General features: G+C 39.0%; 1 protein-coding gene and 1 long non-coding RNA gene across 7 annotated transcripts in view; one reads left to right on the forward strand and one right to left on the reverse strand.

Annotated features, from left to right (window-relative positions):
* The window catches only part of gas2a (growth arrest-specific 2a), a 50,335-nt gene that overhangs the window by 2,179 nt on the left and 25,857 nt on the right, over positions 1-22,299 (forward strand). For 2 of the 6 annotated variants that reach the window (XM_073943397.1, XM_073943400.1), the window contains exons 2-3: positions 6,978-7,332; positions 21,066-21,190. In XM_073943397.1, coding sequence (XP_073799498.1) covers positions 7,185-7,332; positions 21,066-21,190 — 273 coding nt within the window. In that variant the 5' untranslated portion in view covers positions 6,978-7,184. Of the gene's footprint in view, positions 1-6,977; positions 7,333-16,726; positions 16,920-18,914; positions 20,304-21,065; positions 21,191-22,299 lie in introns of those variants that run through there. The other 4 variants (XM_680348.9, XM_073943399.1, XM_068217579.2 and 1 more) reach the window with 3 other exon arrangements.
* Positions 14,556-15,919, reverse strand: LOC103909884 (uncharacterized). Its single transcript, XR_001797624.4, has 5 exons — positions 15,847-15,919; positions 15,561-15,648; positions 15,299-15,430; positions 15,048-15,190; positions 14,556-14,858 (listed from the first exon to the last, which is right to left on the reverse strand). It is a non-coding gene; the product is annotated as an uncharacterized lncRNA (long non-coding RNA).

The raw sequence follows: 22,299 nt of genomic DNA on the forward strand, positions 1-22,299 counted from the left end.
CATAAGTTATTTTGATAGATTTTGTCCAGATTTGGCTTAAGTACTGACTAATCTAATGTATATGCACAACTGTAATATTGTAAAGCTTCCTATTTAAAATATGAATCTAAAATAAATATTTGTGAGGGGTGAACTTACAGTAGAAACCAGAAGTTTACATACACTCGAAAAAAAAGGAACGTAACCATTTAAAAAAAAAATGTCTGATGGAAAATCAGACAAAACTTTTACCATTTTAGGTCTGTTAGGATTACCTAAATGATTTACATTTGCTAAATGCCAGAATAACGAGAGATTTTTTTTTTTTTGAGAAGTTTTTATTAATTTCTAGACAGTCAAAGTTTACACGCATTTCCTTGGTATTTTTCAGCTTTTCTTTTAAACTGCATAACTTTGGTCAAATGTTTTGGGTCTCCTTCCACAAGCTTCTCGCAATAGTTTGAAGGAATTTTGGCCCATTCCTCCTGACAGAATTGCTGTAACTGAGTCAGATTTGTTGGCTGTCTTGCTCGCACAAGCTTTTTCAACTCTGCCCACACATTTTCTATTGGATTGAGATCAGGGCTTTGTGATGGCCGCTCCAAAACATTCACTCTGTTGTCCTTAAAGTATATTTAAACTAATTAGGGTAATGGTCTGTTTGGAAGACCCATTTGTGGCCAAGTTGTAATGTCCTGGCTGATGTCTTGAGACGTTGCTTCAGTATTTCTACATAATGTTCTTTCTTCATGATGCCTGTGAAGTGGACCAGTCCCTCCTGCAGCAAAACAGCCCCACAACATGATGCTGCCGCCCCCATACTTCACAGTTGGGATGGTGTTCCTAGGCTTGTGCGCTTTCCCCTTTGTCCTCCAAATGTAACACTGCTCATTATGGCCAAACAGTTCAATCTTAGCTCCATCAGAGCACAGGACATGTCTCCAAACATTATTCCCAGTGTAATTTAGCGCATTGTAATCTGGCTGTTTTGTTGATTCTGGCTTGTTGATTTTCCCATGTTGTCACACAAGGGAGCAGTGTGTGTTTGAGCTTTTCCTTAAATACTATTCTACAGTTGTGCCTCCAATTATCTCAAATGTAGTCAATTAGCCAATCAGAAACCTCCAAAACCTTGACACCATCATCTGAGCTTTTTCAGAGGCAGAATAATCTTATTGTGTGCAAACCTGACATTCAAGATTAGTTATAACAATTTCTCTAAAAATCTCTCTCTCATTATTCTGCTATTAAGTAGAACAGAAACAAATGTGATGATCCTAACTTACCTGAAAGAGAAAATTAGTCACATTAACATCTGACTTTTTTTATGTTTATGTGCCTTTTTATACAGTGCATGTAAACTTCTGCTTTCAACTGTATATATGCCGATATACATGGCTGATTCCAGCGTTATGGATGTGACATTTGCAGTAAAAATTCAAAACATAAATTCGCAGAGAAAGTATACGTTAACATTATATTGAACCATCTGTTTATATTTTCCAAAACAACTAACCACAGAATTATGGGATCAAAAAAATTCAATCTGTGAACATTTTTATACTTTAAACGAAGAAAATAAACAAGCGTTATGGATGTGACAAAAAGAGTCTGCGAGTTTACAGTATACAACATATTTCGTAGAAATTCTGTGAATTAAACTGCACAACCCAAAATAAATAATGCTCAACAAAAGGATAAGAGTTGGCTCTTTATAGAACAAAACTGATTGATTTTATTTTATTTTGACATTTTTGAGGGAAAAGCTTTGTTATGGATGTGACACTTTTTCGTTATGGATGTGACGGATGTGAAATTGTTTGACTTTTGTAAATCAAATATAATAGTTTGAAAACATTGACAGAGACATTTTTAAGTATTTTAAAGTACTGTAAAACACTTGGCTGCGCAAAAAATGTAGAAACGGTTTTGCTATTTTGGTGAAAACATTTTTCTTTTCATGGCAAGGTTGACATTTTCATGGAATTGCTCATATGCTGTATTTCTCAAGATTAGCGTAATTCATGCCACCATACAGTATCTGAAATGCATATAACTTCTACACAACAACCTGCATTTACAATCCAATTGTTTGCTAGAAAAATATTGACTGAAAGAATATTATATAATATTATATTCCCAGCTGTGTCACATTGTACACTGACCTTTGGTTTCTGCCGCATGTGGCCAATATGTGTGTGTTTATGTTTTATGTGTGATGGTAAATGTCCGGTAAATATCCTCTCCATCTGTGTGTTTGCTTAACATGTGTCAGCAAGTGACGAGCGCTATTAGAGAAAGACTTTAGTGAGAGGGTTAACTTTATCGCCTTAACGTTATGTATTCTTTTATTTTAATTTGTGTGATGATTTTCTGTTAATGCAAATTGAATAAGCAATTAATAATAAGAGTGACCTTTAGAGGACAATCTGAGGGGTAGCTTAATGATCACGGTCTCTTTAAAATAGATAAATAAAAAGTGAGTAGGCATTGGATGATAACCGGTTTCAGGGGTTACCACTGTTTGGAAAAGTCAAGGTATAAAGCCAGAAGAGATTTCTGTTATACTGTTCCTAAGGTATATGTAAAGGATTTTTATTGTGTGCTTTTTATGTATCGTAAAGAAATTTGTGTTTGCAACTAATTCAGTTTAATTCAGCTTTATTTGTATAGCGCTTTTACAATGTAGATTGTGTCAAAGCAGCTTCACATAAATGGTCATAGTAACTGGATCAGAGTAGTTCAGTTTTTAGTGTTTAAGTTCAGTTCAGTTTAGCTCAGTTCAGTGTGGTTTAAAGTCATTACTGAGAGTCCAAACACTGAAGAGCAAATCCATCGATGCGTAGCTCTACAGATCCTGAACCATGCAAGCCGGTGGCGACAGCGGAGAGGGAAAAAAACTTCACCAATAGAAACTAATGAAGACAACAGAAGTCAGTGACTTATTTAAATTACTTAGCCTGTTCCAAAATATTATACATGTTTCCTAAAATTAAATGTATTGTGTTCAAAGAGGGGAAAAGTTGTTTTATTTATTGGTACTTTTAAAATAACTTATTTTAGAGCAGTAATAACAATATCATGATACCATGAAGCCATTATATTTTTATTCAAGGTTATCATAGCGTCAGAAACTTATACCCGCACATGCATATAAGTACAAAATGAAAGCGATCACGTTAAAATAAGGATGGTAAAATGTTTAAAACGCAGTTCAAAACACATGCCAAGAAGGTTTTTTTGCATATTGTTATTGAGCTAGGGGCTGCACAGTGGGTAGCATGTTTGCTTTGCAGTAAGAAGGTTGCTGGTTCAAACCTCGGCTGGGTCAGTTAGCGTTTCTGAGTGGAGTTTGCATGTTCTCCCCGTGTTGGTGTGGGTTTCCTCAGGGTGCTCCGGTTTCCCACACAGTCCAAACACGTGCGCTATATTGGGTAGGCTAAATTGGCCATAGTGTATGTGTGCGAATGAGTGTGTATGGGTGTTTCCCAATATGGAAGGGCATCCGCTGTGTAAACAATATGCTGGGTAAGTTGTCGGTTCATTCCGCTGTGGCGACCCCAGATTAATAAAGAGACTAAGCCGAAAACAAAATGAATGACACATACATGCACAAACACACACAAACATAAGCGTGTGTGTGTTTTGTGAATATCTTCTGGTAGTTCATGCAGTTTGTGTCTGCTCACTGATGAAGTGAAAATATGACCTACTTCCCTGTACATCTGCAGGATTTTCTTATCTGCTTTATCGTCCGCCAGATCTGATCTCTCAGAAAAGCAATAGTGATGCAAACTCTGCTGATGAGGTCAACCTCCCATTCACTCATATATACACTCACCGGCCACGTTATTAGGTACACCTTACTAGTACTGGGTTGGACCCCCTTTTGCATTCAGAACTGCCTTAATCCTTCAGGGCAGAGATTCAACAAGCTACTGGAAATATTCCTTTTGGATTTTGCTACATATTGACATGATAGTATCACACAATTGCTGCAGATTAGTCGGCAGCACACTCATGATGTTAATCTCCCGTTCCACCACATCCCAAAAGTGCTCTATTGGATTGAGATCTGGTGACTGTGGAGGCCATTTAAGTATAGTGAACTCATTGTCATGTTCAAGAAACCAGTCTGAGATGATTCACGCTTCATGACATGGTGTGTTATCCTGCTGGAAGTAGCCATCAGAAGATGGAGACACTGTGCTCAAAAAGGGATGGACATGGTCAGCAGCAATACTCAGGTAGGCTGTGACGTTGACATGATGCTCAATTGGTACTAATAGACCCAAAGCGTGCCAAAAAACTATCCCCCACCCCATTACACCACCACCACCAGCCTGATCCGCTGATATAAGGCAGGATGGATCCATCCTTTATGTTGTTGAGGCCAAATTCTGACCCGAGCATCCGAATGTGTCAGCAGAAATGGAGACTCATCAGAGCAGGCAACGTTTCTCCAATCTTCTATTGTCCAGTTTTGGTGAGTCTGTGTGAATTGTAGCCTCAGTTTCCTGTTCTTAGCTGACAGGAGCGGCACCCGGTGTGCTCTTCTGCTGCTGTAGCCCATCCGCCTCAAGGTTGGCTGTGTTGTGTGTTCAGAGATGCTCTTCTGCAGAGCTCGGTTGTAGCGAGTGCTTATTTGAGTTACTGTTGCCTTTCCATCAGCTGGAGCCAGTCTGGCCATTCTCCTCTGACCTCCGGCATCAACAAGACATTTGCGCCCACAGAACTGCCGCTCACTGGATATTTCCTCTTTGTCTAACCATTCTCTGTAAACCCTAGAGATGGTTGTGTGTGAAAATCCCAGTAGATTAGCAGCTTCTTAAACACTCATAGCAGCCAACAACAAATGCCACGTTTAAAGTCACTTAAATCCTCTTTCTTCCCAATTCTGATGCTCAGTTTGAACAGCAGAAGATCGTCTTGACCATGTCTACATGCCTAAATGCATAGAGTTGCCGCCATGTGATCAGAAATTTGTCTTAACAAGTAGTTGGACAGGTGTACCTAATAAAGTGGCCGATGAGTGTATATCCTCTTTATTATATTAATCACTGAATCTGTCTGGGAAACATGCATTGATATTAACTGAACATCTCTCTAAAGGCATCCTGCTTTTGTCCATTTGGGACAGCGTGTCCTCTTTTTATTGTTTAGATGGCCAACAACACCTTTTTGTTTTGTTTCTCTCAAACTTTTCCAGCACAGGAGCTCTTTCAGAAATAAAAAGAAAGAGATTTAGCTTTATCTGATAGGCGCTTGGCAGGTAAAGTGAACTCTGGCGTACTGTTTTTGTGGAGCAAGGAAAATATACAGATTGACTTTCAGTTCACCTCCGTCTGCCATCCATTCAGATCCACCGTAACAATGCGAGGATTGTTGGAGCCGAGTCTTCATTCCCAGGTTGTTTAGTGGGATCCTGGAGTCCCGTTCTGCATGGCCCGAGGAGATTTACACCTCTCTGAAATCATAACTTTTTTTTTTTCCATCTTGTGCTTCTGGAGATTCTGTGCCGCACACATTTTCAGTGGCAGTATTTTTTGTCCTCATTTCATTGCTCCCAAAGGGATAAGTTAAAGGGTTAGTTCACCTAAACAAAAATGAAAATAAGCCCATGGTTTGGTAGCAAGGTGGCTCAGTGGTTGGCACTGGCGCCTCACAGCAAGAAGCTCACTAGTTCGAGCCTCGACTGAGTCAGTTAGCTTTTCTGTGTAGAGTTTGCATATTTTTCCTGTGTTGGCGTGGGTTTTCTCAAGGTGCTCAGGTTTCCCCCACAGTCCAAACAAATGCGCTATAAAAACATTTTTTTTTGTAATATCATTGTTGTAACAATAGTTTTAAAAAATGCCTCAGCAATTACCAGGCATATTTAGAAAATATTAAATCATATTGCAACATTAACAGATCCTATTTAATTTGATTGGATCCTATCTCAATACAATAGAGCAGCTTTAGGATGTGGTGGTACGGGAGATTGGCATCATGGATGTGCAGCCAACAAAACTGCAGCAACTGTGTGATGCTATCATGGAGCAAAATTTCTGAGGAATATTCCCAGTACCTGGTTGAATCTCTGCCATGAAGGATTAAGGCAGTTCTGAAAGCAAAAGGGTTCCAACCCGATACTAGTAAGGTGTACCTAATAAAGTGGCCAGTGAGTGTATATTATATATATATATATAAACAAGAAGAATTTCTTCTTCTATTATTATTATTATAATCAATGTTTAAAAAAGTTGTGCTGCTTCCTATTTTTCTGGGAAACATCCACACACACATTCAAACACACACTCATACTCTACGGACAATTTAGCCTACCCAATTGACCTGTACCACATGTGTTTGAACTGTGGGGGAAACCGGAGCACCCGGAGGAAACCCATGCAAAGGCAGGGAGAACATGCAAACTCCACACAGAAACGCCAACTGAGCCGAGGCTCGAACCAGCGACCCAGCGACCTTCTTGCTGTGAGGCGACAGCACTACCTACTGCGCCACTACTTCGCCCCTTCTGGGATGAATATAAAGTTTAAAAACAGCATCAGTTTGACTTCAATCTCACATGTAGTGCATATAGACCAAAATAAAAAAGAGAAAAGACTCTTATGATGTCTAACAGCCACATAAAAGCCACCTTGTGATGTCCTCGCAACCACTGATAACCCTCAGGATGACAACAAGCCAGAAAGCGAATCCTAGAAATACCCATCAATCCAGTCAGAAACACTTTAGCAAATGTGCTCAAGAGTTGTTTGGGATCTTGTCAACAGCCATTACTGACATTTCCTAAAATCACATTTCCCTCAGATTGAATCTAGTTATTATTATCCGACTGGGATCTTGCAGACTATCCCAACATTTCTCAGGGAAAAGCAGGTCTGTTTGTGTGTAAAAAAAAAAGTGTTTTCAGGTCAAAGAGAATCGCAGTAGGGCATGACCAGAGAGAAGCCACACAGTGTGTATCTGTTCGGTCTGTGAATATGATATCACAGGACAAAGAAGAGAGCCTGGAGCTGGACTGTGATGATAGGATCAGTATATGGAGGATAAGAGTCTACTGTAAAGCTTCAGAAACAGGAGGAAGACGCCGTTTGTGCTGTGTGGGAAAGTGAAGTGATTCGTTTGAGGGGATTTTGTCTGAGCCAAATGATTGAGCTGTATGTGCATGATGTGTGTTTCTTATTCTGTGTTTGTCTAGCATGTGTAGTCCTCTGAGCAGCAAGCAACAGCCGGCGGGTCCGGGTCTCACAGATCTGCAGCTCTACAGTCAGTGGCTGGCCAGCAGACATGAGGCCAGTTTGCTGCCCATGAAGGAGGACCTGGCGCTCTGGCTCTCCAGCATGCTGGGTAGGTCATGCTATTTCTTTACCTTAAAGGGGAGCTGTTATGCAAAAATCACTTTGATAGGGGCTTTAAACACAGTTGCGTGTCAGCCGTGTGTGTGAATATAGCCAGCCTCTAATGCTAACAGAATTATTAATTGTATTTGTTATAATCAGGCTTGTTATGTAATCTGTGGATCTTATGCATACATTTCCCTGAAGTTACAAAAGAAATGTTATATGTAAAAATAGTTAGAAGAAAAAGGACTTACCTTATGGTATAGTAGCATCCACATTTTTTTTCATTTTATGTTGTAATCATCCAGTTGATACTTGCAACTGCAAAAACTCCAGATTTCATTGGTAATTCAATTATTAAAATGCAATTTGTGGTTTTCATGCACGTAACCCCGCCGGTCCTACACTACATGACTCTTTGCATTGGAGTCAGTGGCTCTAACAAGGAGGCTAAACACCATAGCCTCTAGCATCTGTCGCTAGAGTATCTTCAGAAGTCAGAGGAGTGAGGTTTACCTGCATAACACTTTGCTAGCTAGCCTCCGTTACACTCACTCCATCTATCACCTCACTCTCATCCCGGACGAGCCCCCACTTGTAACCAACCAGTCCTGCTACACCCAACATGGTCTGAGCAGGGATCAAACCGGCAATTCTTTGTATGGTAGTCGGTTGCACGAAGAAGGAGGCTAAAGACCATGGCCTCTTGTGTCTGTCACTAGAGTCCCTTCAGAAGTCAGAGGAGTGAGGTTTACCTGCATAGCACTTCCCTAACTGGCCTCCGTTACACTCACCCCCTAAACCTCACTCCCATCCAGGTCTTGGCACCAAATGTAACCCTGCCAGACCTACTCTACCCAATCTGCTCCGAACTGGGATCGAACCAGCAACAATTTGCATGAGAGTCAGTTGCTCTAAGAAGTAGGTTAAAGGCCATGGCCTCTAGCGTCTGTCACTAGAGCCTCTTTATAAATCTGAGAAGTGAGGTTTGCCTGCATACCAATTCACTAGCTGGTCTCCGTTACACTCAGCCCCATCCTGGACAAGCCCCCACATGTAACCAACCATTCCTACTACACCCAACCTGGTCTGAGCTGGGATCGAACCGGCGATTCTTTGTATAAGAGTCGGTTGCTTTAACAAGGAGGCTGAAGACCATGGCCTCTGGTGCCTGTCACTAGAGCACCTTGAAAGGTCAGAGGAGTGAGGTTTACCTGCATAGCACTTCGTTAGCTGGCCTCTGTTGACTCACCCCCCCTTAACCTCACTCCCATCCAGGTCTTGGCACCAAATGTAACCCCGCCAGTCCTACACTACCCAACCCGCTACGAACTGGGATCGAACCGGCGACTGTTAGTATGAAGGTCCGTTGCTCAAACAAGGAGGTTAAAGACCATGGCCTCTAGTGCTGTCACTAGAGCAGCTTCAGAAGTCAGAGGAGTAAGGTTTACCTGCATACCACTTTACTAGCTGGTCTCCGTTACACTCACCCCCATCCTGGACAAGCCCCCACATGTGACCAACCAGTCCTACAACACCTAACCCGGTCTGAGCTGGGATCGAACCGGCGATTCTTTGTATGAGAATCGGTTGCTTTAACAAGGAGGCTGAAGACCATGGCCTCTGGTGCTTGTCACTAGAGCACCTTGGAAGGTCAGAGGAGAGAGGTTTACCTGCATAGCACTTCGCTAGCTGGCTTCTGTTGACTCACCCCCTTAACCTCACTCCCATCGAAGTCTTGGCACCAAATGTAACCCTGCCAGACCTACTCTACCCAACCCGCTCTGAACTGGGATCGAACTGGCGACTCTTCGTATGAAACAAGGAGGTTAAAGACCATGGCCTCTAGCGCCTGTCACCAGAGCATCTTCAGAAGTAAGAGGAGTAAGGTTTACCTGCATACAACTTCACTAGCTGGTCTCCGTTCCACTCACCCCCATCCCGGACAAGCCCCCACATGTGGCCAACCAATCCTACTACACCCAACCTAGTCTGAGCTGGGATCAAACTGGTGATTCTTTGGATGGGAGTCGATTGCACTAACAAGGAGGCTAAAGACCATGATCACCTCTAGCGTCTGTTGGTAGAGCACCTTCAAAGGTCAGAGGAGTGAGGTTTACCTACATAGCACTTCGCTAGCTGGCCTTTGTTACACATAAGTTTTCCTGGGATTGACTAATGAGGTGTGCACCAAGGCTCTGTCCTAGGGCCGTCTTCATTCTGCAGGTGTTTTCTGTTTGCGATTGAGAGGAAATGTTTAAATGTATGTTTCTTTATTTGCATACCTTGCTTGAGGCGCGTACATCTCCGCACTGTTTACATTCTTGTATATTATCCTTTCGTTTGTTTGATTTAATCTGCGGTCTGTTGGAATCCTTACAAGTGACGCATTCTTTATTACATCTCTCGCATTTGCCGAAGGTTTTGATTTCGATTAATTGCTTTCTGATGGATGCAATCTATTTATGTGCATAAACAAGGCATGGCATGTGTGCATGTTTTCATCATTAATCAGATTCTGAATACCGCTCACCATTTGAACCAGGAGACAAATAGTGAACAGAAGAGAATGGTAGAGTGTCCTGGTCCTGGCTTCATCTCTGAGTGTGTATGTGTGTGTGTGTGCGGATAGAGGGGGATGTCTGTGGAATTTCTGGCAGTTTTCAGGCCATGAACAGCCAGCTGAAACCAGGGCTTTGTCTTTGGTCTGCCTGGAGCAAAAGGAAGCCAGGAGCCGCAGTGGGCCGCGCAGGGGCTTCACATGCAACCACACACCAACCACTAGATCCCTATGCAGATCATCCACACTCTTTAGTGGCTTACGCCTGTCTATGTGTTATTTATTTAGACAAATGACTGCTCAGATCTCTGAAACTGATCTGCGTAACAGGAACACAATTTGATTATTCTTCCCGGGAGCCACTTTAGTATACATTTCTGCCTTTTTGAATTGCATTTACTTGCAATTTCAACTATTAGTGCTGCACCTTTTTTCTAATCGAGTTAAAGTTCAGCCCCCCCCACCCCCCCCCCCAACCAAAAATACAATTCTGTCATAACTTCTTCATTTTGTTCCAAATCCATTTGAGTTTCTTCTGTTGATCACAATGGAAGAATAAAAAGCTATTGACTTCCATTGTATGTCATCCTACTATAGACAACAGTCTTCAGAATATATTGTTTTGAGGTCAACAGACGAAAGAAACCTAAAGGTTTAGAACCACTTGAGTGCTTCCAGCTGCAACCCAGTACTGGGAAACATCAATACACTCGCTCACACATACACTCATACACTGTGTGGCTAATTTAGTTAATCAGTTCCCCTATAGCGCATGTGTTTGGACTGTGGGGAAACCGGAGCACCCGGAGGAAACACATGCCAACACGGGGAGAACATGCAAACTCCACACAGAAATGCCCCCTGACCCAACTGGGACTTGAACCAGCAACCTTCTTGCTGTGAGGCGACAGTGCTAAGCACTGAGCCACCATATAGAAATATGTAATTTAAAATATTAAAAACAGCATAAATAAATATGCTAAAATAACACATTTAAATGAAAAAATATATATAAAAATAAAAATGTCTTCAATTTACTTAAATAAAGTTATAAAAATAATCCTGCTGGATTATACCTGTTAATTCTCCTGTTTTCGCCGGGAGTCCCCCGTATTTTATACCCATCTCCCGCCTATCTCTTGTATTGTTCTGTCTCCCGGAAAACTCCCGGAATTCCACCCACACCCCCCTCCCGCACTTCAGCTTTTTGGCACAGTCTGGCTAGGTTTTTGGTTCAGTCCCCATGCGCACCGAACTCAACGCGCAACCATCTTAATACCCGCTCCCCGCTCTTCAGTTTGCGCACACCTTCCCTCCCGCTCTTCAGTTCGCGCACACCCCTGGAGAAAATCTCCCGGATTTTATGCTCCGAATGTTGGCAGGTATGTTCTGGATATGTTATGAGTAGGGCCAGACGGATTCTGCGGACGTTTTTTGCTATTTCTGCGGAGAATTTTGGTAAAAATCTGCGGATTTCTGGGGAATTATTTTGGGAGTATCCAACGGAGTATCATAACTTACACTTTAATATATTAAATAAAAAGTAATAAATTACTGAATAAAAACTGAGTAAATTCAGATTTACACATTTATTCAAGTAAATAAACAGAATTAATAATGAGCTAAAAATCTGCAGAAATCTGCGGAATTCTGTGGAAAATCTGCGGAAAATCTGCGGAATTCTGCGCGCTCAGATTCCGTGTGGGCCTAGTTATGAGTATTATTACTGTTACAATTATTATTTTTACATATCTACTGATTTATGTATATAGAAAATCTTTTTTACTTATTTATTTACAGTTTAAATTTATGTTTACTCTGAATGCTCTTTCATTTACCTGTTTGGTTCAATTATTATATTTTTAACATAACTTAAACCTTACTTGGCATTCGATGTGAACAGCAAAGTAAGAATTTCAGTGTACAGGGAATTGATTTCCTGAGTCTTTAAATCTTGAATGAACTATTATTATTATTACATTTAAACTATTATCATTCATTAATTTTCCTTCAGCTTTATCCAATTATTCATCAGGGGTCACCACTGTGGAATGAACCGCCAACTTATCCAGCATATGTTTTACACAGCAGATGCCCTTCCAGCTGCAACCCAGTACTGGGAAACATCCATGCACACTCATTAACACACACTACAGACAATTTAGTTAATCAATTCCCCTATAGTGCATGTGTTTGGGCTTTGGGGAAAACTGGAGCACCCAGAAGAAACCCACACCAACACGGGAAGAACATGCAAACTCCATACAGAAACGCCAACTGACCCAGCCGAGACTCAAACTAGTGACCTTCTTGCTGTGCAGCAACAGTGCTAAGCACTGAGCCACCCTGTCATGGACTTTTTTGTTCTAATTCTTATTATTTACATCTGAAATTACCCCTATAACTGCACTTAATCTGGCTAAGAATACACTTCGGATGCACAATCTGCATCAATCTTAATCTAAAATCACAGATTTTGCAGACGCACTAAACTCATAACTCACACTGATGATATCGCAGCACTTGTCTCGAACTGATTCACAGATAAACACGTTTGAGTTCCACAAATAGACAAGTGCTCTGGAAGGAAACAGCTGATTTATTTAGCGATAGTACAATCCAGATGAAACACACACACACACACACACACACACACACGCACACACACACGCACACACAGACTCGATGCTACAGATCAACATGTGGCGCTGCGCTTTACTGACTTCCAGACGATCATTCTTTGGGGATGATGTCACTGTGAAACAGGAGGTGGCGGCGGGGGGTTGGGGATCTGCGGAAAGAGCACATTTTCTCATCCACTCGATGTATTTCTTCATAAAGAAGGGGGCGTCAGTGGTCGAGGGCGTTTAGATGTTTTAATGAGTTCCAAATGTGGGGATCGAGCCCAGCGGAGAGCGGACGAATGCTTTCTGAACGCGCCGCTCAGCAGCTTACCCTCTGCATGGAAGAGTCATACACACAGCATATTTTCATATATTGAATAAAGAACAGTTGATATCACTGTACTACCACCGGGACACTTAACTTTACATCACTTTGTAGGGTCCAGCCAGTTGGTCCAATGACTGTATCCAATGATGGATGAAGGTTCACTGCATGTTCGGTCTTTCCAGTGCACAATGTTGATCTATATTAAACTTAACTCATATCTGACTCCAATTTTAGTATGAGGTGGTTTAGAATATTAATATATTTATCCTCGTTTTATCTGACTCCAATTATAAAACATTGATAATTTAGATTATTATTGAATATTCTTTTGATTTGTTATTATACCTTATTCTCATTTATTCAGATTCCTATAGCATCCTGAGTCTTGCACCGGCCGGGTTTACAATCTCTTACAAGTTTGTCAGTCTTGGTCACTAAACAGAGGTAATTAACCACTCTCCTAAAATGGCAGAACCCTACTTTACTCAATTTAGGAGATTTTTATGTGGTCCCCAGATCTGTTATCTACTTAATCAAGACAAATTATTTTAATAATAATCGCACAGTATTATAAGTTTGTAGATGAAAGGCTAAATACCCACATTTAGAGTAGTTTCAACAATATTTTGTTGTTCTAAATAGAAAACTCATAAGCCCCTTTCACACATACAGACCTTTCCGGAAAATTACCGGCAATTTTCCGGAAAGGTTGTATGTGTGAACAGGTCCTTTTTGAAAATACCGGTAAATTCATTCTGGCTATTTTCCGGAAAGATAAGTTGTAACATTTCCGGCAATTTGCCGGAATGCTGCGCTGTGTGAATGCAGAAGGAAGACTGCCGTAATAAGCGCGTGCACGTCTAGAACGTGCTGACGTGAGACGTCTGCTTTAGCAAATCACAACAGTCAGACGCATTTACGTCCGCGCGGTTTGTGAGAATAAAAGCCTTTGAATATTTTTCCAGACACATTTAGCTGCTAGAAATTAGTCAGATCACGTTTATATGTTCTTCTTAATGCCAACTGTGTAAATAATCATCGATGAAATGCTTATGATAAGCCGTTGTTTGCTTACCTTCAAGCTTTGCGTGTGCCTGTGAAAGAGCCTACCTTTTCATATCTGGTGACTGATTTTCGATAGATATTACTGAGCAGTAGTTATTTTATTATTTTAAAACAAGAATACTCTTCAGAGTCGTAAATAATTATGTAAGGACTGCGGTGTTTTGTTTGTGTGTTTGATTTTTGATTCTAGATTGGGGGCGTGCCTTCAGCGCACCTGATGCTGGTCAGCGCCCTTATTTAAACCCCGGCAGAGAGTTTGTCGGAGCCGCTGTCCATTCACTTGGCAGTTGGCCAGAGCCGCGCTCCTACACAGCAAATTCTGGTCTTTGGAATAAACTCCCTGGGAGTCAAAATCAACTCAATCTGAGTGTACATGCGTGACCATCAAATGTACTCCCATTCAGAGTTAAAATCACTCTGCTTTTGGAGTTGAATTTTAACACATTTTTTTGAGTTAGATTATAACACTTTCTGGAGTTAAAATTGTAATCCTACAAAGAGTACTTTTACATTTGGGTATAATATAAACTCCTTACCAATGTTAAAATGTAACACTTTTTGGAGTTAAAGTGTACTTCAAACAATATATATATATATATATATATATATATATATATAAAATAACTGAAAATGACTGAACTGATGCAATACTCTTTACTTACTGCTTTTATTCATGCAAATCCACACATTAGATTTAGAATTTCCATCGATGTACACACTTTGAAATTAATTGTCATCACAGCATTAAATCTAACAGCAAAACATTTACAATTAATATATGTTAGCAGCTAGTGCCAACTAAAACCAATGGCTTAGTAAAATTGCATGAGACAATCAACACATTACATTATATAAAATTAACTTCACAGGAATCAAAAGCAGCAAAAAAATATCTTGTCATACTCCTTAATCACAGTCAACTCTGCTGTCTTTGAAGTTAGAATTTGCTCGATTTTCTGAAACGAAGAAAAAAAAAGTATTTAGAAAAATAACCAAAATTAATACTTTTTAACAAAAAAAACTTAATCTAATAACTGTGTTTATACTATTTTTTACTTTAAAATGCATTCATTTTGTAACATTATTTTGTAATGTTTACGGTATAATATCTATGTATATGGAAGTTTAAAAAAAAAAAAACTTACATTTTTTTGGACACTGCCCATTAAAGGTTGAATAATTTGAGATCCAGAATCACTGCTGCTCAAACTGCTTGACACAGACAATGAATCTGTCAGACTTGGGGAGGAAGGCACTTCAACAGCCCCTTGCTGCAGGACAGTCAAATCTGATGAAAAAACAACACGTGTCAGCAAATGGTTCTGAAATGCACACTTTCACTCTGAGTCATGAGACCAACTTTCAAAATCTATAAAAATGTTCTTAAATAACCTACCATCATTAGTGTGGATGACATGTTTCTTTGGTTGTTGCAAGTTCTTGAAATACATCCCCATTTAAAAAACAACTCCATGGTCACCTGTGACTTTTGATGCTGTCTCCTCTGGTATCACAAACTTGTGCTGGACTACAACATAACAACAATGTATAATTTATCAAATAAATTTCAAAATGACTGTTATTATTATTATTATTATTATTATTATTATTATTATTATTATAATTTTTTTAAAATACTCTGTTACACTAAAACTCACCCGCACTGAAAAAATCCAAGAAACAATCTTCTTCCAGTTTAATATATTTTTTCTTGCCTCCAAATTGCACTTTTATCAGCATCGTGGCCTGAAATAAAAAAGATAAATGTTATTTAACAACTTATGTTAGTGTGATTGAAAATGTAATGTAAATATAGCTAAAAACAGCATACTCTCACGGTCACAACTAAATCATGATACAATCCAAAACATTTCATGAGCAATATTACACATTAAATCTTACAGACATAAAGCTCTATTGCTGGATAAAAGATAATGACATTACCTCTTTGTGTAAGTTAGCCTATTTGAAATGTGAACAGCAGGTTTCTCCATCTGATCAAGTAGGAATACCACTTCTTTTTGACAGCAGAACACACATTTTTAGAAACACAGGGGAAGAAAAGATTATTAGCTAGAGTTAACTTGTTCACATCCACAAATTTTTTTTAAAAACTGCACAAAACAGCCACATTGGAAAAGCTAACATGCTATGCTAAGTTAGCCACATGCAGTCACTAGCCTAACAGTACAAAATGAAACAGCTACAGCAAAACACACTTCTGCTACAAAACATCCAACATTTAGAAAAAGCTTTTAGAATTGTATAACAATGCACTTTTACCTACCTCACAACGAAGAACATAACTCCAGTTCTCATGTGCTGCTCGGCAGAGTTGTGTAATGGCGGACTTTCTAAAAATTTAACTCCAGTAAGGAGTTAAAGCACGTTTCTGAACACCAGAGAATGAACTCCAAAATACAACACAGCAAGGGGTATCCCATAACACAAAATTGTGTTAAAGTTTAAAAATAAACTCAAAAAAATTAACTCTTTCACACTTTTTTGCCTAACTCCTAATTTTTCAACTCCAGAAATTTGCTGTGTATTTGGCCTTTATGCTTTGTTTCGCATCCATACACTATCACTGACAACATTTACAGCATCCATACATTTGCATTTCACACTGATTGAACATACTGATATTTTGATTATATAATTTAAATTGAGTTAAATAAATATTCTTTTTGATTATACTTCTCCTTGTCGTCTCCCTTATTATGTTACATCCCTGAGCCAGGTGTAACATATGGGGGCTCGTCTAATTTAAATTTAGTTGATTTGATCTTTGGCTTTCGTAATCGGTATTTGTTGTGTAATAGGTGGGAGAGACAAGGAGGCGGAGATGTTTGTTGGAGCGGCTTTGGGTTTCTAGTCCGATCAGGAAAAGGTAAGTTCTTGCGGTTTAAAACTGTGTAAATGTAAATTTCCCCTGTTAGGTTGTAGCAGCGCATTGCGTTGTTTTTTTTTATTTCAGTTTGTTATTTTTGTGCGGCTTCTGGGTTGAGTGCACTGCCGTGAGCCGCTTTTCCACTATCGTGCTGAATCGTTCTTTAAACAGAACTGTTCCATTCCGTGCCAAACCGGGCCAGACAGCACGGATACGGTTTCATTTTCCACTGTCGTGCTGCGACAAAGCTCTTTAAAACATTACACAAAACGCATCAGTAGTTGCCTTGGTAACGCAATGTAAACGGCTCCCTTTGTTCAATTAAAGTTAAATAAGAGCCGAAACTATTTATTTATTTTTTTCATAAAAGCAAAAGCAACCATGTGACTAAACACTGTTATGCCGCTCTATCATATAGGGGTGCTAAATATAGGTACATGTGCACCCTTATTTATTCATATGTTGCGCAGCTCTGGCTAAATTTTATTTGGAGGGAAAATTACCAAAATGTAACGTGATGATTGAAAATAATTGGAGGGGAAATAAATAATATTTAAAATCTCTGAACATAACAGAAAAATAAACAATGATAAGACAACAATAATAGTGCATTTGCATTATAGTGGCAGAAATATAATTTTGGACAGGCCTTGTCAAAGGTGAGCGGGCACTTTCACTAATAAAAACACAGCACTTAAATTATTTCATTTTAAACAATTATTTAAATTACACTGCGTTTTTATATCAAAAGTTGATAATGATATAAAATATACTACATTTTGATGGTAAAATAAAACCAATTAAGCGATGGCTGTTATTTGTTTTACTATTCAAACATTAAATAACGAATGCAGCAAGTGAAAAAAAAACGAATATGAAAATATATCGCAGGATTTAAAGCATATAAAGCACTATTATATTTAGCAAAATGATGCTCTATTATCTTTTTATTTTGATCATTTTATTTTTATTATTATAATTATTTTTGTGTTCATAATTAACTAACAAGCTGTTGGCGAATTATTGCTAGACGTTTTAGAAAATATTTGCGTAGCTATATTAAAGATCACCACAAAAAAAAAAAAAAACACAGAAACATGTTACATGCCTCATAAATGTCATATAACTTATGTATAATTGAATCATATAATTGCCTATAGCTGAAATGATAAAAATTGCTCATTTTATTTTTATAAATCATTTGTAAAAACGTATTGATATTTTTTAAGTAAAAGCAATACTGACATTTAAGAATCCATATTTATTTAATTCATTCATTATTTTGACTTATTAGTGCATATGCTATAATATAAATCATACAACAGTACCTTGGACAGTTACAGTGCCGCTCCGTAAAGCTGTCAAGCAAAGTCTTTTGGACGGCCGACATTACAACACGAACATGCCGTCCTTCAGGTGGTCTCGCCGGTATTAACAAGCTGTCCTGGCTTTGAATTTAAAAGTGCAATTATTTCCTCGTTGTTAAAAGAGTCTGCAAGTTCGTGTTCCATGGATATATATATCGTGATGTTGTTGTGGAATTTGGACATCGACGATGCAAAGCGTGACTTTATTCGCTTAATTCGATGCGCAGCAGGAAAAAAAGTCAGCAGCGCAAGTCGCTTGCATGTCTCTCCCGGATCAGAGCGAGTTTTGTGCTGTGGAATACAGCGCTGCGTGCAATAAACTCACATTCAGGCAAGCGATGTAGGTCTGTATTCAAGTCAATAAAATAATAACTTTAATGAATAAAATATCTTCGTAAGAATGTGATGAGTTATTCACTTCTCTGCCGGAGACTGCTCTATGGTTTTAAAACCCTTTTCAAACTGTATCGTTTAGACCTGGATCATTATTTTATATTAAATGTACTGTAGTTTATTGAGGATGTCTGATGACTAGCGCGCTTCTGCTGAGCCAGCTGTGGTAGCTTAGCAACCGAGTCGCGACGTCAACACACAGAATCTGTCAGCACAGTTCAGCACGGTTGTCTAACCGTGCCAAAAATTCCGGGCCAAGAACGGTTTGTAATCGTGCCGCGCCGTTCCAGGCTCAGTGGAGAAACAACCGTAACCGTACCGAAGTGTTCTTAGAACGGTTTGGCACGATAGTGGAAAAGCAGCTCAGTAGTTCTGAACTATCTGTTCAGTTCCACACCAGCGGTATCTGAGTGCTTCAAAGGGCTCGACTCTTAGGAGCGCATGAAGATTAGGAATAGTTATTTAGAGTTTTTTTTTCGATAGGATTAGGTGGGGAATTAATTAATTTGTGCACAGTTTTTGACCGTAAGAATTACCTGCGTATATTGTAATTGGGAGTAGGTTATTTGACTATTTGTTATAACTTTGGTTGTTAGATTGATAATGACGTCAGTGGAAGAATTGTGTAGTGCTCCTTCGGATGAGCTATTGAATTTGTGCTCGAAAAAGCAGCTTTGGGAAATTGTAGATCGATACGAGTTGAGTGGCGTTGATAAGCGAATGCGCAAAGATGAGGTTAGATAAATGATCAGAGTTAAATTGAGTGAACTTCAGGTTTTGCCAGTTACGTCGAGACGAGCAACAGCTGGGGTTAATCCTGCAGCTGAGAAAATGTAATTTGTTGGTTCGTCATTTGAGCAGCAAAAAGAGCTGATTAGAATGCAACCGTTGCACGAAAAGGAGATGCGCGTTAGTAAAATGGAAATAGAAAAAAATAGATTGGATGATTTGATGATAAAGCGTGAGATGGAGTTCGAGAAAATAAAACATGAGCAAAAGTTAGCTGTAGAACGACAAAACCAAGAGTTTCAACTTAAGTTTGAGAGTTTAAAACTCTCGAGCGGGTCACCTGTTCATCGCATAGACAGCTCATTCAATCTCATTAATAATTTGAAGTTGTTGCCGGTGTTTAATGAGCGAGATCCAAACGTATTTTTTTCGTTGTTTGAAAGCATTGCTGATGAACGAGATTGGCCTGAGACTGACCGTACCGCTATGCTTCAGTCCGTATTAGTGGGAAAAGCCCAAAAGGCGTATACTGCTCTTTCTGTTGATGAAAGGAAAAAATATGATAGCGTAAAATCTGCTGTATTAAAAGCATTTGAGCTGGTTCCTGAGGCATACCGCCAACGTTTTAGAGCGTGGAGAAAGGGTGATTCATATTTACATTCTCGTAGAGCGATATCTGATTCAACGTGCCGGTATTGTTTAGAGGTCGGGCACTGGAAAAACGAGTGCCCTTTGCTAAAAAAATAAGCAGTTATGTGGCAAAAATAAAAATACTGCACCTGTGCTTTTGACCAATTGTTTTCCGCAGACTCCAGCTGTTTGCAGTATGGATGACTCCGTGATAAAAGGAAATTGTTCCGAAATTAAAGGTAACACTGGGTATGCACCATTTATATCTCAAGGTTGTGTTTCTCTTTTAGAGGAACATGAAAGCGTACCTGTAAGAGTTTTGAGGGATACGGGATCGTCCGAGTCCTTTATTTTGGAGTCCATACTTCCATTTTCATCCAGCTCGTATGTCGGTAAGAATGTTTTGATTCGAGGAATTGCTCTTCAAACATTGTCTGTTCCTTTGCACAAGTTTAGTTTACAGTCCCAGCTGGTGAACGGCGAAGTTATTATGGGAGTGCGCTCTTCTTTGCCGGTGGAGGGAGTGGACATTATTTTGGGAAATAATTTGGCTGGGGAGAGTGTGTGGCCTATAATGACACCTGCACCGATTGTCACCACGTCTTCTGTTCTTGATCAAGAATGTTGTGAGTTATCCGAAGATGTGTCATGTGTAGAGACGCGATCTAAGTCTAAAATGTTGAATGAGTCTAACCTGAATGATACCCGTGTTCCTATTGAGTCTGTCGCTCCTGGATTTTTACAGCATCCATACATTTGCATTTCACACTGATTGAACATACTGATACTGATATTTTGATTATATAATTTAAATTGAGTTAAATAAATATTCTTTTTGATTTAAACTTCTCCTTGTCTCCCTTATTATGTTACATCCCTGAGCCAGCAGCCAGGTGTAACAATTACTTTACGATTCTAAAAGGATCTAACATAAACACCTTATTCATGTTATTGCCTTATTCAGATTAAGGTAAATGATCTGATTGCTGATGTTAACTGATTCATTGTGATCCTCTAAATTTGCCTCAGCAATTCCGACTTTGATTAATGCAGAAAAATAAAATTTCTAATCAGAAATGAGAATTCAGCTCAGTTAGGTCTTGTATTAGTTGTGAACTTCACGGTTCTCTCTCTCTCACTGTGCTGTCCTTCAGGTGTGGAGATCTCAGCCGAGAGCTTCATGGAGCGGCTGGATAATGGTTTTCTGTTGTGTCGGCTAGCAGAGACTCTTCAGGAGAAGTTCAGGGAAAACAGCTCAGACGTCACTTCGCCAGGAAAGGTACTTGTTTACTCTTATTTATGGCATTAAATTAGATTACATTGAGTTTGCAGATATTTTTACTTGCTACAACATCTGTGAAAGACTGTGTACTGTACCATATGACCATTTTAATTGACTTTTTAGCCCATCATTTACTTCATCTCTAATTTTATATCTAATATCTATTTGCTTATGTACATGTGTGTAAATAATTATTCATTCCTTTTTGTATAGCAATTTCAGTAATGTTATTGAATAATATGCAAATGGTTGTAAAGTAACATATTTTGTCTTATAGTAAATTAGTAATTGAGTTTGCGTTCAATTTTTTTATTTAATGATTTATGTTTATAGTTACTATGTAAATCAAATCAATTAGCATAAATCTGATTATTTTGTACAACATTGTGCAGAAATGGCAAAAAATGTCCACAGATTCTGTCTGGCCTTACTTGCGTCTCTAGTCTTAATGGACAAATATTTAATTTATGCTTCATTTGCACTCATCACATAATATTTGCTAAAAAAACAACCGATTTGGTTCATTTATTCAATTTGATGTGGGTCATATTAAAGAATATATTTTATTGAGATTAACACAATATTAAAAAATGTCTCTTAAATTAGTGAAAAAAGTTTTTGCTCATTATATTTGTATTGCCACACAATTGCTGCTTATATTTTCCACCGCAGTAAATTAGTTCAGCATGGCTGCCAAATAGGCTTGCGTGTTTCAAAATAGCTTGCGGTTTATCGGTTTCAGGTGCTTGTATTGAATGCATCTTCAGTTTCTCTTTAACACAAAGACTTTTGTCTGGAGTCGGAGCCGCTCTCCGCTCCCTGCCAAACCTCGGCATTGTGGGACGATGAACTTTGGAGGAAAAAAAGAAAATCTCTGAGCTTTTTCAGCCTAATGAAAGCCGCGACTTGTTAAGTGTTCAGAAACTCCTCCAGATGGGAAAAGCATTAAGATCTCTCTTTTTTTTTTTTTTTTTTTTTTTTTTTTTTTTTTTTTTTCAGTGGTAAATTAAGAAAGTATTTCTGCTTGTCTTGGCCGAAACCCACCTCTTATTGATACTCCGAATGGGGTTTATTGTTATTATGACAGAAATAATTGCTAAAGTTTA

The sequence above is a fragment of the Danio rerio genome, chromosome 25, assembly GCF_049306965.1.
Source record: "Danio rerio strain Tuebingen ecotype United States chromosome 25, GRCz12tu, whole genome shotgun sequence".
NCBI lineage: Eukaryota > Metazoa > Chordata > Actinopteri > Cypriniformes > Danionidae > Danio > Danio rerio.